This window comes from Lissotriton vulgaris, chromosome 6 (assembly GCF_964263255.1).
Source record: "Lissotriton vulgaris chromosome 6, aLisVul1.2, whole genome shotgun sequence".
In the NCBI taxonomy this organism is placed as follows: Eukaryota; Metazoa; Chordata; class Amphibia; order Caudata; family Salamandridae; genus Lissotriton; species Lissotriton vulgaris.
The window spans coordinates 994736292-994754262 of record NC_141694.1 but is presented as its reverse complement, the minus strand read 5'-3'; the positions used below and the strand labels follow the sequence as shown (position 1 = coordinate 994754262).

The window sequence follows — 17971 nt, the reverse complement described above, 5'->3', positions numbered from 1 at the left end:
AACATTATAAATAATCATATAAATATGGTTAAACGTAACATTGATCAGAAGTTAAAAAAATGTAGTTTTTAAAACAATCGATCAAATGTAAAAATTAAAACCAATAAAACGTTATTAATTCATCTGTATCAATTTAGCAGCAGGTAATCATAGTGTTACATATGATTGTCAGTATTTTGGCACCCATATATTGCACAAAAATATAGCCCAAGTGGGCAATCAAATATATCACCATGTCAAAATATAAAGTACTTAGTGAATGATAAAAAGTGCCACCACCCTTATTCTTCATAAAAAATTGCCAAAAGAAAATATCTAAAATAGTACAAACTTGTTCAAAATACATTGATATATTTACAGCAGCAGCAGGTAAAAAATTCTCATAGTATTGGAATGGATACGATTTGATTATATAAACGTTCTACAGAAATATCTATAAGAATGTGTATATATCTTCGCTAGAATTGAGACCATTTGGGGTCTTCGTATCATCCCTAAGATATACTTGGTTTCCAGTTTTCTCAGCTTACTGTCACGGTTGCCACCTCTTCTTAATGGGGGAATAGAATCAATCAGATAATACTTCAGTTCACCAGAGTTCTTTGCATGCTTGTCACCGAAATGACGGGCAATGGGATATGTTGTATCCCCATTGTTTATTGCACGTATGTGCTGGAGTATCCTCTTGTGCGCCTGCAAACGGGTGCTACCCACGTAACGCAGGCCACAAGGACACTACAGGACATACACAACAAACTTGGTCTTGCAGGTCAATTTCTTACCAATTTTAATCGGTTTCTGGCTGAATGGTGTTGTATACTCAGTCTTATTGACACCATGTTTACATGCCTTGCATGCTGTACATTTGATAAAGCCTTTCGTACTCTGGATCCAAGGTATTTTATGGATAACCTCGTGGCTACTGCTAACCAGCATATCACTCATGGAACTAGCCCTGCGAAAAATGAGATTGGGAGATCTAGTTAGTTTGTCTCCCAAGATTGGGTCATTACTGATTAGATTCCAGTTCCTATTGACTATCTTTCTAATAGCACGATGTTGGTTGCTATATGCTAGGATTAGTCTCATAGGCTGATCATTCTTAACGGTGGTAGTTGGAACTATCTGACTCCTCATATATATATATATATTTGAAATCCTCTAGCTCATTTCGCTGGCAAGGCGCTCTTTTCAGCTATGCGTAACCTCGCGGTTGAGCCGCGCTTCTATTTATTGTTCAGCACTTTCCTTTAGAAAGAAAACAGGTCGCACTCCGGTCTCTGTTTTCAAAGCTTCAGCATATTTATTTCACAACACTCCCAAGGTGGAAAAAACAACCCGATAAGTTTAGATCTCTCCTGAGATCTTGTTTACGGTAACGCCCCCTTCACTACTACACATATTTAAAGTGCATTAGTGCTATCATCATTTCCTGTGCTCACATTGTGGGGCATTATGGGATTTGTAGTGACATTTTAACATTAACACACCAATCGCTGTACATTTGCATTGAAGTAATCTAAAACCTATGGAGAATTCAAATTAAACTTGTTTCAGCCTTCCGTTGAGATTATTCTCTTCATTCACTGATGTCTAATTTTTAACTAGTGAGTATGCTGCACATTTTTTCAATTATTTGAATTTTGAAACTTTACATCATACATTTCAATTTGGGTTACCTTAAGAATTTGTATATTCTTATATACAAAGCAACACATTTAATATCAGTTTAACCTATTAATGCCTCCAGTGGCCATTGTTAATCAACGTAATTTTCAGTTTTCTACCTTATTGCACCTATTTTACCTCCTTAATTTGAAATTGTATATTGGTTAGGTAGAACTATTCAGGCCGGTTACCCATTTCTTTCTTCTCATTAGCCTTTCATACTCTGTGGCTGAACTTCAAAAATTTTCATTACTCCAAAAACAAAAAAGTGATTCAATGTGAAAATAAACAAAATTAACAAATTCTGTGATTTGAGTGTCACCATGTCTTTGAGAATTTAAAGATTGTTCATTCTCTTCATTCCAATTCTTCTTGCATCATACTATTTACAAATATATATATATATATATATATATATATATATGATGTCTGCTTTCTATGTCTATGTGATCTCCAGCATCACGTGCAAGGGGAATTGTGACGTACATAAAGGTGTATCTTGCACTTTCACGTTGTCATGTGAACAAGGCTCCGGGTTGAGCCGAAACATTATAGCGACTAGCACGCAACTTTTCAAATAAAGAATAGCACTGAATCCAAGGTCCGTGTCTGTGCTGCTTGGGTGGGCGCTGGAAGCGAGCGAGCCTGCAGAAACAGAACCTGTAAATATATATATAACAAGAAATCTTCAGACCTCCACTTGCGCGGCGAAAGAAGTGGCGGACCCCACGATATCCAGGCAAGTTAATTTTATTCACAAGCCTTCAAAATGCAACGTTTCGAGTACTGGCGTACTCTTGTTCATACACCACATTTGTATTTCTGATTTTCTTTTATGTTGTTGGTTCTGACCCCACCTATGGGCCACACCTCCCACACGTGCATCACATGATCCAACCTGCGGCCCGGATTAAGTAATTTAAAGCAACAGTGCACCACTATGTATATAATGAAAATCACGGATGTTGGACAATGTCGCAATAGTACATTTAAAATCAATAGCGATAAACATAATGCCGCTAATGTCAATTCCACCACAGTGAACACTGTTGGGTAGATACAAATATATATTACTGTATGAATACATTAATAACTTTTTTATCTTTGCTGCCTAAATGCAGAAAATGATCCACTAACTGATTTAAAATGATATGCCTACATGCATAATTCATAACTCAATAAGCTAAATATATAATGGACCAATCAAATGTATAGACATATAATGACATTATAAGCAAATTTAAATGCTAGGCCTGACGCAGTGCTGTTGAAACTTAAAACAGAGCTCAGCTAGATTATGTGCAGAAAAGGAATTGCCCCAAAATGCATCTTAGTGTACAACCGTGACTATAAGCTACAGTCCTATATATTTATTAAAATTTATACATTTATAAATTTCATACTTCATAAATATTAAGACCTATTTACAAAAACTTATTTACAATAATAAAAAAGTGCTCCTCTATATTCACAGTGTAAAATAACCACCAAAAAGTAACCAAATACTATTAAAAGACCCCATTGTTTGAAAACATAAACAACCAATCTAAAAACGGTAGTAGGACTGCAAGTCACCATACTAGAGTACATTATTGTTTATGTCATAATGTATATCTTGTGGATTACTCATATGTACACCGTTGTAATGTACACAGTGAAAATTGCTGAAACCTCCAACATGGAGGTATGGCGGCCTGACTGTAGTGTGGATGCAATTGAACAATAATTCTACAAAAAATTGTGCAAATCCTCCGTCGCATTCAACCCATTGGGTTGTTTGCTGTCAAGCTTGATTATGTACCGCGTCTCCAATCTGCGTAGTAATTTATCGCGGTCGCCACCGCGTCTAAGAGGGGCAACAGCGTCAATTACATAATATGTAAGACAAGACAGATCCCTGTTATGTCTGATGTTAAAATGACGCGCCACTGGATACGCCCCATCGTGATTGACAATGGCACGTAGGTGCTGCAATATCCTGACATGCACCTGGGCGCCGGTACTGCCCACATAGCGCAGTCCGCAGGTGCATGTCAGGACATAAACAGCGAACTCCGTGCGGCAATTGTAATTGCCATGAATGGGTATTTCCGTGTTGGAGAATGGAGTGCTGTAATGGGTGATGTTTTGGCCATATTTACAAGCTCGACAGGAGAAACATTTATGGAAGCCTTTGCCTCCAAACCACTCATTGGCCCTGGGAAGTTCAGGGCTGGATTTGACCAGCTTATTGTGCATACTAACTGCACGTCTGAATGTCACCACTGGTCTATCAGGGGTCCTATCACGAAGAACATCATCTGTCTCATATATATATATATATCTATAATAATATAATAAAGAGAGAGCCAAAACCTTTGAGGCGGGTAATCTCAGGAACCACAGCACCAATCACAACACCCAATACAGCGTTGGAAAGGGCAGTTGCAGCAAAAGGACATAGGCTATGCAGACACCCACCATATACATTTAAAAGGTAAAAGAACCATGCCAGCAAAGTAGTCCCTTGTGGGCGTGTCTGTGTTGTGCTGTGGGCGTGTGCTGGGGGCGTGACAAACGCTGGGGGCGTGTGGTACGTTCCGCCCTTCATGCCATGTCTCATATCGTGTGCTGTGGGCGTGTGCTGGGGGCGTGAGCGTGTGCGGAGCGCGGGATTATGGGAAAAAAAAGCGAGCGATATGCCCAATATTTCATTGTTTTTTCTTCCCAGGCTCTGTAAATTCCAGCTCCGGGTGTCCACCCTGCTCCCTTTAAATACCACTGCACCCAATAATCATAACCCACCCTTACTCCTTAAAATACCCCAACACCCTTAAACACTAACCCATCTTAACCCTATAAATATACCCTATACCCCAAAACCCAAACCTAGCCCTGAACCTTAAAAATACCCCTGTACCCCAAAACCCAAACCTAGCCCTGAACCCTTGAAATACCCCTGTACCCCTGTACCCCAAAACCCAAACCTACCCCTGAACCCTAAAAATACCCCTGTACCCCAAAACCCAAACCTAGCCCTGAAACATAAAAATAACCCTGTACCCCAAAATCCAAACCTACCCCTGAACCCTAAAATACCCCTGTACCCCAAAACCAAAACCTAGCCCTGAACCTTAAAAATACCCCTGTACCCCAAAACCCAAACCTAGCCCTGAACCCTTAAAATACCCCTGTACCCCAAAACCCAAACCTATATCTGAACCCTTAAAATACCCAAACACCCCAAAACATATACCTCATTACCCCAAAACATGTACCCCTATACCCATACTTACCTTATCCAAACATTTAAAAAAAACATCCTTTTACCATTCATGCATTTACAACGAATTTCGTTGTAAATGTATGCATGGTAAAAGCATATCAAATGTAATGCCATGCATTATATGGCATTGCGGATTCATGGTACTTTCGTAATGCAGAGTGATGGTATGCGGAAAGAAAGTTGCAGAATAATGGGTGTTTACCCTCCCCCGGTAAGTACATTGGTGGCAGGGTGGCCAACATCTCCAGCAACATACTCATATTTTTTCACCACCGATTTGAAAAATGCACAAGTCTCTCTCATTGATGGCTAGCACCGACATACACTTTTAGATACACCTCCCGCCACAAGTTCTAGAATTGCGAACTTTAAAAATGCCCATCCTGTACCGTTCGTTGCCTCCCCCTTGACTCAGGCTCTGCCAGAGGCAAAAACGGACAGGTGGGCTTAGATGCACTGAGAGCACATAGAGAGCGTTCTAATACTTAGTTTAGTTGTCATTAACCAACTGGCATCAGTATACTGACTTTTTATATATAGGGTATGGAAGCCTTTAAATCCCTGGGAGTTTGATGGGAAAAGGCAGCTATACAGAGTGTGTGTTGTCTGAATCCATGGGTAAGCCATTACCATTTGTAGACAGAAGAGTGATGTTTACTGTGAGAGATTGAAATGTGAGGGATACATATATGTAACTAGGTAGAGCAGACGTTTTGGGTCTCTTTCTTGGGTTTGAGTATCCCCTTCCTTACCTTCACAGAGCGGGGCCTCCTACTTCCTGAGCTTGGTCCAAGAGAAGTGAGGTCCTATCCCCGGTCATACTGGGTGAGTGAAATAATAATGTACTTTTCGAAATAGAATGATGGAAGTAACAATGAGTTTTCTTTATACTACAGACCTCATTATGTTTGTTTGTTGGTTTTTTAGATGTGAGACACACCATGTTGTCACGGAGGAATAGTAAAAAATATTGTTTACATATATACTTTATTGAAACTTGATTGATTCACTGATTTGTAGGTTCACTGTTTGTTTGTGATTATTTCACGCAGTAGCAAAAAGTATAGAACAGAGGCCCTGAAGAAAGCCGTGGACCTTTTCCCTTTCGGCTGAAACATGTCGGCCCCGATGCAGCTATTAGTTGAAACTGCTTTTTTGCACTGTTCTTGTTTTTAGTTAGGGAGAGGTCAATATCCATTAAAATTACTGTTTTGCCCTCTACCCTATTTTAAGCCACCACTTATTCTTCTTTTGGTACTGCACAGCACATGTTCCCATCAATATCATATTCTCACGGACGTGAAGTGATTGTGGGTTTGACCCAGTTGACTTTGGGAATGGAACCAGTCTCAATGATCAAGAGACATACCATCCCATTGTTGGACGACCAAGTGAGAAAATTGATCATGACAAGACTTTGATGGGAATCCAATGTCTTTTATGAGTCTCACCAACAATCATTTGTGGTTCTGTTGTTTCTGAACACCTTTTTTCCTTTAACCCCTTCCATGCTATGACGAGCCCAGCTCGTCATGAGCACAGCTCCACTGTGCCTCATGACGAGCTGGGCTCGTCATAACAGCCGCGGTCCGCCCACGCGTAATTGATTCCCAGCCTGTGCGGGAGAATCAGTCACGACTTCGCCCAGCTCGTCATGAGCACCACTTCACTGTGCCTCATGTCGAGCTGGGCTTGTCACGAGAACCGCGGTACCGCTACGCCCCCCCACCTCCTCCCCGCACCGTGGGGGAATTACCCCAGCGGCGAAGGGGTTAACTTTAAAGATTAGATAGGATTTTGCGCTTTAACTCACCTATATGGGAGTAGTAGCCTGTTTAGAGTTCCCTTGAGCTTTCTCTGGACCCCCAGGTTTTCTTGTTATGAAAATCGCTTTGTCTTCCAGTGCCTACCACAAATTAATGTGTTCTTCTGTAATGTAAATTGTGCTCATGCCATGTTGTCGAGTTTGCGCTATATAATATTGCAAGGAAAAATATAGTAGGGAAACTCGAGTTCACACACTACTGAACGCGCACTCTTAAGTGCATCAACAGTGCACTGTGAATCGGAGTGTTTCACAGGCCTGTCACAGATAAGAAATGCTATCAAAACGAAATCCTACAAAACAATATACTACTGGCCGGCAGCAATTCATACCCTTCTTCACCGGTTTCCTTGCATCATATTATTTACAAATGTATATATAGTTCCTCACTCTGATTGAATCCATGCGGTGTTAGAGAGCGTAAATTCAGAATGCGTCTTGATTCTTTTTGTCTGAGTTATCTTTCTCTGTCACCGCCTCTCACCTGCTTCTTAACCGTATCAATGCCATAGAAGATTAGGGCTTTCCAATTACTATCATGGTTGGGTTCCAAGTGCCTAGCAACTGCGTTGCTCCTGTCTTTATGTATAGTTGCCATTACGTGTTCAAGAATACGTTTTTTCAGTTCACATATGGTGCTGCCCACGTATTTGAGTTGGCATGGGCATTCTATTACATAAACAACGTACTCACTCGTACACGTGATCAACTCCTGTACATTCCAAACTTTTCCATCAGCCATCATGATATCTTGAGTGTTTCTTGCGATGTGGCACACTTTACAATTATGACATTTCTTGAACCCTTTACTTTGTAACCAAGATTTATTCTTTTCTTTTTGAAAATTACTGTGTTATTCGATCCTTCAAATTGGTTGCTCGTCGATATGTTATGCTTGGTGCATTGCCCATAATTGGTCCAACAGTGCTGTCCAGTTTCAAGATTTTCCAATTTCTTTTTAGTATTTGTCTAATCGGTGTGGATTCTTTTAAAAAAGTGGTTATGAATCTTATTGGTTCCGCTTCACCTTTTTTAGTTGCACTTTCTGAGATTGTTTGTAATAAAACCTTTCTGTCTTTTTGATTAGGTCGCACCCAACCATTATTGATTTGAGATTTTGGGTATGCTCTCTTTTCAAATCTTTTGAAAGTTGATACACTCTGTTTTAACCACTCCGTTTTCTCTGAGCAAATTCTGCAAACTCTTAAGAATTCGCCATATGGAATATTTTGGAATAAGCATTGCTGATGGAAACTACTTGCATGCAAGGTTGCATTAGTAGCTGTCAATTTTCTGTGCAACTTTGTTTGCATTTGATTTGCCTCAATGTAGATTTCCGTATCGAGGTAAGTAACTCTTGTTTCACTTAATTCATATGTGAATTTGAAATTTGCAGGTGTCCTATTCAAGATCTCAAAGTATTCCTTCAAGTCCAGCTCTGACCCATCCCAGATAATAAGGAGGTCATCGATGAAACGTAACCATAGAACTATTTTATTCAAAAATACGTCATTGTCAGATTGCCAAGCCCATTTTTGCTCACATCAGCCCATTGTGAGACAGGCGAAGCTCGGGCTGAAGGAAAAGCCTGTCGCAGTGCCTTTTGTTTTATTGAATATGTCTCCGTCATAGTGGAATACATTTTGTGTCAGGCACATTCTTATCATCTCTTCCAACATGATGTTGCGTTCGGTATAATGGATGTTTTTTTCCTTCAAGAACAATTTGCAGGCTAAGATTCCAATTTCGTGATCTATATTCGTATATAACGATATAACGTTCATTGTTATCAATCTGTAAGTTGGATGCCAAGGAGTGCCATTCAGATGTCTTAACATATCCGTTGTGTCCTTGATGTAAGAACTCAATGTTGAAACAAAAGGTAACAGAAAATAATCAATGTAGTTGGCCATAGGCTCAAATAAGGATCCATTTGCAGATACATTTGGACTCCCTGGTGGTCTAGTTCGATTCGTATGTACTTTGGGCAAAAAGTACATTGTTGCTGTTACAGGATGTTCCACTGTTAGATATTTCCGTTCATCATGACTTATCAATCCTTGTTCCAACCAATTTTTCAGTTTCTTGTCCAGATCTAACTTCATTTTTAATGTTAGATTCGATTTTAACTTCTCATAATAGGCTACATCATTCAGTTGTTTATATGCCACCACATTTATGTAGTCCTGTTTGTCTCAGATGATAAGGTTCGCACCTTTATCGGCCATTTTTATTTTTATTTTATCATCTTGGCTCAGAGTCATCAAAGCCTTCAGTTTATCGGCTTTTAGATTGTCCAAATATCTTTGTTTTTTTAGTTTGTAAATGTCTTGTATAACAGCTTCATGAAAGGTGTCTATCTTTTTTTCGGGTGTTATTTGTGGGTAAAAATGCGATTATGGGGTTTTTTTTTGGCTTAGACCTGCTCCCAACTGTGTGCATGCTACGTCTAGGTCCACGTGTTCTGACTCCGTTCTTGCATCCAAGTTTATTAAAGTTAGGTAACTCTCCGAGTCTTTTGCCAATAAAGTAGAAGTTGGTATTTCTCTTAGTGTGACTTGTTGTTTTTTTTCTATTTCTTTCTCCTTTTCTTTGAAGATTTTCGCCAATTTGATTTTTCTTATATATTTATATAAGTCTGTCCGAGCTTGTGCCATGTCTATGTGTGTACTAGGATAGAAATTGAAACCTTGTTTTAGCAAGGAACTTTCTGAATCTGTGATTGGTCTACATGATAGGTTCACAATGGTTAATTCCTGTATGTCCTCTAAAATTTCTTCACTTTCATACTGCGAGCTGTTGCTCCTACTTTTTCCCCACCGGAAAGGCCCTCCCTCCTCTTCTTGTCTGTTTGTACGTTGTCTTCCTCTCCCTCTTCCCCGACTTCTTTGGTTTTGCAGCTAAAATCCCCTAGTCGACCGCGACTATAGACACCCAGGCATAGTGGGCCTGTTGGGGTCAGTCATTTTTAAGCAGTATTCTTAACTGCCAAGGGTTTATCAAGTAAAACTTAACGCTGCTTTCATACCTTTGGAATTTTATTACACTATCACGTTTGCACGTACATGAATTACCCTCCTTTACCCTTCCCCACACACCCTCATGCAGCATCCGGCATTTCCTCAAAAAGATCTCCGATAAAGTGATCCTTCGGGGGACCCGTAGGGAATTGCAGCGCCGGCCCTATGAGGAGCAAAATGCCCGATGATGAAGCATGACATTCTTCGGGGTGTGTGAGGGCAGCAGAGGATGTTGAATGTCTTTCCCTCACATATTAAGGGTACTTTATGCCTAGGATTACCTTTCCCTTATCCTTCCCTGTTTAATGCATGGGTGACTGTTTGCACCCTGATACACCAGTGACTTTTGCACCCTTGTATCGGAACTTTGTCCTAATTTTTGTTATCAGATTTGTATTAGGAGCATGGACACTGGACCTTTATTAGCTCCTTGGTCCCCCCCTCTTTTTTGTTTAATTGATTATGCACGGCAGTTTGGCCGTGGGACCTACTCTATTCCCCCCCCCCCCTTTTCCAGCGGGCACACGAGATTGGTCTATAGGGTCAGTGGGAGCTGCCTTGTAGCAATGCTCAGAAATCTTGGGCCAAGTTAATTCCTGGTCAATTAATTTTTGCAATTAAATTAACATTAGGACGCATATTACAGTCCTCCCCCTTTTAGGCAACCTGGGCGTATCCTTTCAGCCCCTCAATATGGCCCATGCATCTACGTCGGGATGTTCTTCTATTAGTGAACTTCTACACAGGCCATCTATATACGAGGTGTGGTCCGGTAATGATATTAGGACTTGATTTACACAGTGATGACTAAGAAATTGAAGGGTGCCAAAATACCGGCGGAACTGATTGATTCCTGATAGCTGTTTTGAGACATTACCAGTACTGACACCTTCCTTTTCACTCAAGCGAGTGCGCATGAGCGAGGGAAGAGTGTATGCGATTGATGCGCATGCGCCTCTTCGCCGCCACACTGCACACGCACACGCGCATTGAGATACTTCCTAGTCTGACATCACCAGAAAGAGTTTCCGCCTCTCCCCTTGACCTACTTGTTTATTTTAAATCCCGCGTTTCGCCGTCCTTATTTCACTTACGGCGAGCGTTTGGACAGGGGTAGGTGCGCTAGAGGCAGCACCTGTATATCTTTGTAAGTACTATTTCGTTCTAGTTACTTAATGGTTGCCATGATTTTCACCTAACACCTTTGGTACCTACACAATTTTATTTATGTGTTTGGCCTGTGTCTATTGTTTCCACAGCCCGACTATACGCGGGCGTCCATTCTCTTGACCATTGGAGGAGTGCTTTTACTAGTGCTTGGTAAGCATGGTGATGGTGTTCCACCTATTTCCACGTTTTGGTAATTTTACCATATTTCAACATTAGCAGGCTCCTGCCTCTTAGTTGTTATACGTAAACCACTTCCATGTAGCCTAAGCTGGGTGCTTTGTTTTTACAAAATAATTGTTAATTGAGCTAATTGCTCTTTGTACTAACGGCCCCCGCCTCATGGTGGACCTTTCCCGTGTGCCTGCGCAATTTCTCTGTGAAACTAGGTGTACAAAAAAGTGGCACCTCGTGATGGCTTGTTGGATGGCTGGGGGGTCGTGGGCTTGCCTCCCTGGTTGTTTGGTGAGGCTTTCTTGGTTGTTTCGGCCGATTTTGGCCTGTTACGGTCCTCCCTGTGGGGGGTTGATTTGGGTGTGCCCTATATATGTGTATTTAAGGAGACGTGTGGTGCAGCGGCCTGGGCAGCTGACTTCGTAGCACGAGGTTCACGGTTTGATCCCCAGCCAGGCGGCAGCTCAGCTCCTCTTCATGTGACTCTGGGCAATTGCTCACTTAATTTCCACAACGGCCCCCAGCGCTTTGAGACCCGTAAGGGCTTTACATGTACAGATTTACATTTACAGCGCCTGGAGAATGCCGATACTGTGCAGTGCTGTATTTAAGTGGCCTAGGGGGGTGTTTGTGTGCTCTTGTGGTGTGCATTCATTTGTTCCTGCTTTGGGCGTTGTGTGTTCATTTTGGGCAAACACCTTCGCAGGAGAAGCATTCCTCTCCTGTGCCTGCCTCTGGTTCCAGTGTGGCCTCCTCTTTTCTTCCTGTGAAACGTGCCATGGGGGTTGATGTTGTTGGGCTTGAGCGCCTTATCCTGGAGACTCTTTCCGATTTGGAGGCGAACAAGAAGGGTGCTGCTGGTCTTTCTAGTTATGCTGCTCTTTATTCTGTCATTTCCTCCTCTGCTGAGTCTTCTCTGTCTGCTGTTGAGCTTCAGGGGATGTACTTTCCAGGGTTCTCTTGCCTGACGTCCTTTCCTGTGTGCGGGTTCACATGGGGTTCCCGGATGTTTCTGCGCCTGGTACCTCTCAGGATTCTCTCTTGCCGCAGTTTAGGAAGCCTGTTGCTTCTTCCTTGCCGGTGCATCCCTTTGTTTCTGATGTCTTGCTGGATGGTCCCGGATCTTCTTTCCATGCCCAGGTTTATGTCCGGGCTTTCTCCTTTACAGGATATGGCGGACGCTTTGCCTGATTCCGTTCCTGTGGACTCTGTTGTGGCCAGTTTGTGGGTCATCCTTCCATGGCTGATGATATCATTCTGTAGGACGGTGTTGCCTGTAAGGTGGATTCTGCCCTTACGTGGTCTTATGCCGCTTCTCTTCTGGCTGTTCGTTCTGGCGTTTATGGGGCATGTGTTGCCCGGTCTTTGCTGACCGATTGAAGTCCCTGTTTTTCATCTATGCTGGAGGGTGCCTGTTGTCCGGTGTTGCTGGAGTCTATGGAACGCTAGGCGGAATTCCTGTCGGACATTGCCTTTTGTTTCTGTGGGGGCTTCTGCTTTGTCCTGTGGTTCCTCTATTGCTACCCGTCGTATCCTGTTGCTGCCGGATTGGAAGCCGGACGCGGCCCAGCGTTCCATGGCTTTGTGGCTGCCTTTCACTGGTGCCCGTCTGTTTGGTGACTTGCTGGAGGAGAAGCTGCACAAGGTCTTCAAGGAGCGCTGACATTCTTTGTCCTTTCGTGATCTTCCGCCCCATTGGGGTTCCTCCTTCTCTGGTGCCAGGTCTTTCCGCCAGCCTTCCGGATTTCGGCAGTCCTCGTTTCGGAGTCAGCGTGGTGCTGGCCGGTCTTTTCCCCGGAAGTTTCAGAAGAAGTCCCAATGGGGTGCCGGGTCTGGTCCACAGCGATCCTGACTATGCCAGCCTAGGGGACGTTCTCGCTGGTGGTCCGCCTCTGGTTGGTGGGAGGCTTCGCCAGTTCCTTCCTGCTTGGCGCCTGACAACCTCCGTCAGATGGGTGCTGGATGTCTTGTCAAGGGGCTGCCGGATCGAGTTCCTGTCCAAACCGCGGTGGTGGTGACCCCTTCTCCTCGGGATGCCTCCCGCCGTCTGGCCTTGTCGGATGGGGTTCGTTCTTTGGCGGGGTGCTTCCGAGTGGTCATCAGCCTTCGGGGTCTGGACTTGTTCGTGAGGAAGTTCCCGTTCATGATGGAGGGTCTCCAGAGGATTATCCCGCTGCTCCAGTCCGGTTGGGTGTTCTCCACTCTGGCCCTCCAGGATGCGTACCTACACGTCCCGGTGGCTGTGAGGGATCAGCGTTTCCTGCGCTTCTGCCTGGAGGGCCAGCTCTGGCAGTTCTGCGGCCTTCCCTTTGGTCTTCGGTTCGCCCCCCGGGTGTTCACCTAGGTGGTGGCTCCCTTGGTGGCCCATCTCCATCTCCTGGGGGTGTCGGTGTTCCCGTATCTCGACGGCTGGATGATTCAGGCTCCGTCCCTGGAGCTCGTGTCTCGCCACCTTCTCTTGTCCATGTCTACGCTCAGGGTACACAGGTTATTGCTCACCTTGCCGAAATACCACCTGGAGCCTGCCACTCGGAGGACCTTCATCGGAGCGGTGTTCGATTCTGTGTTGGGCAAGGTGTTCCTGCCGGTGGCCCGGTTTTGTCGCCTTCAGTCTTTGCTGAGGAAGTTGTCACGGACCTCGGCTCCCCTCCTTCAGTGGCAGGAGGTTCAGGGCCGCATGGCTGCGTCTGTCTTCACCGTGCCCTGGGCCAGGGTTCATCTGCGCGCTCTGCTGTGGCATGTGCAGTGATGGGCCCCCTTTCCTGTCCTGGATTTTGCAGTTCCTGTGCCTGTGTCTCTGGACTTTGTGTCTGCTCTTCAGTGGTGAAGGAATCAACAACACAAATGCCAGTACTGGAATTGACTTACCATTTTCTTAGTCACCCCTATATGAATAAAACATAAAGGTCCGTTTCTTTCTAACGTCACTAGTTTGTTTATTTATTTACTTTACTAGTTACTAGTTACTAGTTACTTTAGCGGGATAGAGACCAAATGCAGTAGGGACCTTATGGTCCTTACTGTAGAAACAGCGCATAGGATTTCCCTTAAACAATTGCAAGAAATATCAGTTTTGGAAACACAAATTCAAAATAATCAACTGATTACGGATGCAAAAGGACTCCTTGAAAAAATAGAAAAAGAAATTTTGGAGTTTAAGGATTACTCAGTAACCCAAAAGGAGAATAAATTTGAGCTAGACAAAAAGAACTTCTCATTAGAAACAGTTTATCCATACTTACAACAAGATTTTTATACACGGCAAAACCAGAGACAGTTCTTTAGGGATAATCAAGGGCGTTCAAAAAATAATTTTCTAACTTTTTCGGACACCTCTTGATCTTCAGGTGGAGAAATAGATACAAGCGATACAAGGAGCAGTACTAATTATAGGGGCAATCAGAATAACCAACAACAGAACCTGCAGCCTTTTTTAGACAGAGGCCGACAGCGAGGGAGAGGTCGATCACGCCCCAATTACCAGCCATGGGAGATGAGAACCAGACGCCAATATTACAGGAGCTAAATACATCACCAGTTTTCAACTTGTCTGACCGGGTCCTCACCCCCTCGGAAATAGCCATCCTTGAAAAGGGACTTTCTTTCGTCCCTGTACGACCAACAGACTTTGTGAAAATGAAATTAGAAGCTACGGAGTTCTGTCGCAAAATAAATTGTAAATTGTGTGTCTTGTAAAGTGCACTGCTACCCGCACCGCAGGCCTCGTAGCGCTATAGACCGCTGGGGAACCCGTCCTGGCTTTCCCTGTGAGATAGTCCCTCCTGGGAGTCTCCAAGGTGAAACCAGACATCCCTGGCGTTTGTGAGGGGCCGTTGTGGAGATGAGGCAAGCTAATGCCCAGAGTTGCCGAGTGTGATCTCTGGCCCCTCGCGGCGGGATGCCTGACTTTCACCTTGTGGATACCCGCTGGGGCTATCACACAGGGGAATATCAGGACGGGTTCCCTAAGCAAGCGCCGGGACACCCACTGCGGGTAGCTGTGCGCTATATAAGCTCAACTACATTTACATTTACATTTACATTTTGTGATTGATTGGGATGTAGAGTAGAATATAGTCCAATCTAAGGAGTCTATCCTGATTAATTACGGTTTACCATAGTAGGAACCGCGCATTCTAAACCGAATCACAGAACACGATTTCAGAGGAGATCGAAACATGACATTCAGGTCATGATTCAATCAGCTCTGCTACGTTACTTTTGCAAAGCAACTTTCAAGGGTGCTGTACGTGAATCTGCGCGCATATATTTCAGCATCAGCAGACTGCATCCATAATACATAGGCGCTAGAAGCAGGGGTGCGACTGATTATATAGCACCCCAATAACCAAGCTGGAGTTCAGAAGGTGAATGAGAAGTAAAGACGCCCTTGAATTTTGTGTTAATCTTGTCACAAAGGTCAAATGTTAGGCTCCGTCTTCTGACAAATTGCTGCTTATTCTTTTAAAATGGAAACTGATGTTTACTTTTCTGTCTTTAACTGCAAACTTAGGGCATTTTGTAATGTGAACTGTGTCACAATCTTGCGAAGTGTGATAGGAAAGGACCTAGGATATATATTTTTTCTAACACACGAAAAAACTTGAACTGTACAAATATTGCAAAATACTTCAGCAGCTAGGGAAGCAAAAATTAAGTTCTTTCTTTTGTAATGTTAAAGTTGGAGGGAATCAAATCTTTGAATAGGATCAATAGAAATCCCGTCACTTTACTTGGTGATACACACATGAAAATATTCACAGAAACCCAATTTTCACTCATTATCTGTCTATTGTCTGTATAGTTGTATCCGTATATCTACATTTCGGTGCAAATTTAGTCACCTTGCCACCAGTGCTTCATTTGTAAAAGTGTAAGTGCCAGGGCCCTTCTCCAAAGGCCAAAGCATCTTGCACACCCATTGCACCTGTCAGTGCTGCCAATTACAGATCCAACACAACTACTAGCAATTGCACTGTGAGAAGTGTGACAGTTCATACAATTTCAAAGGTATAAGAATGGTGTGGGTGCAGATAATAGTCATTTTTAGGTTGAGCCTGGGCAGCGCATGTGCTGCTCTACGAGGCATGCTGTAGTGAGGTAGGGACTTGAAACTCCGCTCACTCTCTGCCCATCTTTTTCATTGCCTTGTGTCATTGTCCACCGTAAACTGTGGCTGTTCATCGGTCAAAAGACGTAGTAGTCCCTCTATAGTACCGCCTTGTCTGATTTTGTAACCTCCCATGACGACACCCCCTGGTAGGTGTGTTGTTACGTGCTACAGCCTCCGAGCATTATTTTCTCAAATAGCTTTGTTTTGCCTGCTGTTGCAGGCAGGACACGCTCTCTCCTAGCGCTTTAAAAAAACTATTATATCACTAATTTGCAATGCAATACGTCCCGCATTTGCTAGAGTTTAAGCTATTAGCATTGTAAGTGACAATGCCTTTTATTTATCTGTTTTAAAAACAACACATAAATGAAAGGCATTGTCAATGCCTATAGCTCAAACTCTCGTAAATGCGATACCTATTGCATAGCAAATGCTTGTTTTTCGGAAGTCGGTGGCTGCTGCCTCTATCTCCAATTCCCCAAGGTATATGTCAGCTGGCAGGCAAAGGAGGGAGAAAGAGAGATTGGAAAGAACGGCAGGAGAGGAGCAGTGCTAGTTTCAACATTTTAGGTGGGGCTGGTTTGAACATTTTTGCTAGAGCGCTTTTGGTTCTCAGTTTGGCCTTGAACACAAAGAAGGAAGGTTCCTTGCTGAACAATGCTTGTATTAATAGCCAAAATATTTAACCGACATTGTGTAATAAATGCGTTTAACCTGAAAACTGTTGAGTGATTAGAATGATCAGATAATTAAGTACCCAGTAGGGAATGAGCAAAGTGCCACGCTTCTCTTGCAGTGAACGTTTCAGACTCACGTTGACTTACCTTAGGGTTTGTAATTGGAAGAGATATAAAATAGTTCGGCCGGGATTTCTTTTCTTTGAGATCATCTTTACTCTTCTTTTTATCTTTTTGTTTTCTCTTCTGATTGGCTGTTTTGCCGGATTTGCTGGGAACTAAAAACATGCAAGGAACAAAAAATAGTACTCCTTGAAGAATCAGTCTATCTAAATGTAAACAACAGATGTATACACTCATTTATATAAAAGTACTGATGTATTTTTCTTCTGTATAACTGGAAGGGATAACAAACCAAAACAGTTGTGTGGTTAAAATTTGTGCTAAAGCCACCTCGAATTCTGCAACACTATACATAAACTGACTGAGAAAAAAAGAAAGATGTATTTATTTATCGTCTTCATTCCTATTTATGCAACACTCTTATCACATGGGTCTCATAATTACGCAATCTAGATTTCTTATAGGCCATGTGCGACGGGAGGAGGGGTAGGTACTTCTGAACTAGTTGAACATGGTTGGTGGTGTGTTAGTGGTTGTTCGTGGGAGAGTTGAAGGCCGGTCAAATGATGTTAATACTTACCTGTGTCCTAAGCTGCAGAAATTAAGCCCAAAATATAAGGTACCTGGGACTGGACTTCTGATGCAATAATATCGTACCTGGAAATTCCGAGACAGAGAGGCGCTGAAATCTTCATTACAGACCCATAAGGAAATTGCCTATTAGGAAGGGTGATTTAGGCGGAACCTGGAGCTGATCAAGATTGCCGGCCCCTGCTAAAGCTATGATGAGGCACCAGCCCTGCTTCTTTGCCCTACTGCTCTGGGGGTCTGTAATGAATCTGGTTTTCACAAAAAGGACAGATCCTAACTGCAACATCCCCCTTAGGCTGAGGCAAGACCCAGCCCTCACCCAAAGCATGGTACTTTTACCACTACACC

General features: G+C 43.1%; 1 protein-coding gene across 1 annotated transcript in view; it reads right to left on the bottom strand.

Moving 5' to 3' along the window:
* AKAP7 (A-kinase anchoring protein 7) overlaps nucleotides 1-17971 on the bottom strand; it is a 1654018-nt gene that overhangs the window by 1319250 nt on the left and 316797 nt on the right. The window contains exon 3 of the mRNA XM_086927038.1: nucleotides 17057-17187. Within this exon, the coding sequence (XP_086783164.1) occupies nucleotides 17057-17187 (131 nt within the window). The remainder of the gene's footprint in view (nucleotides 1-17056; nucleotides 17188-17971) is intronic.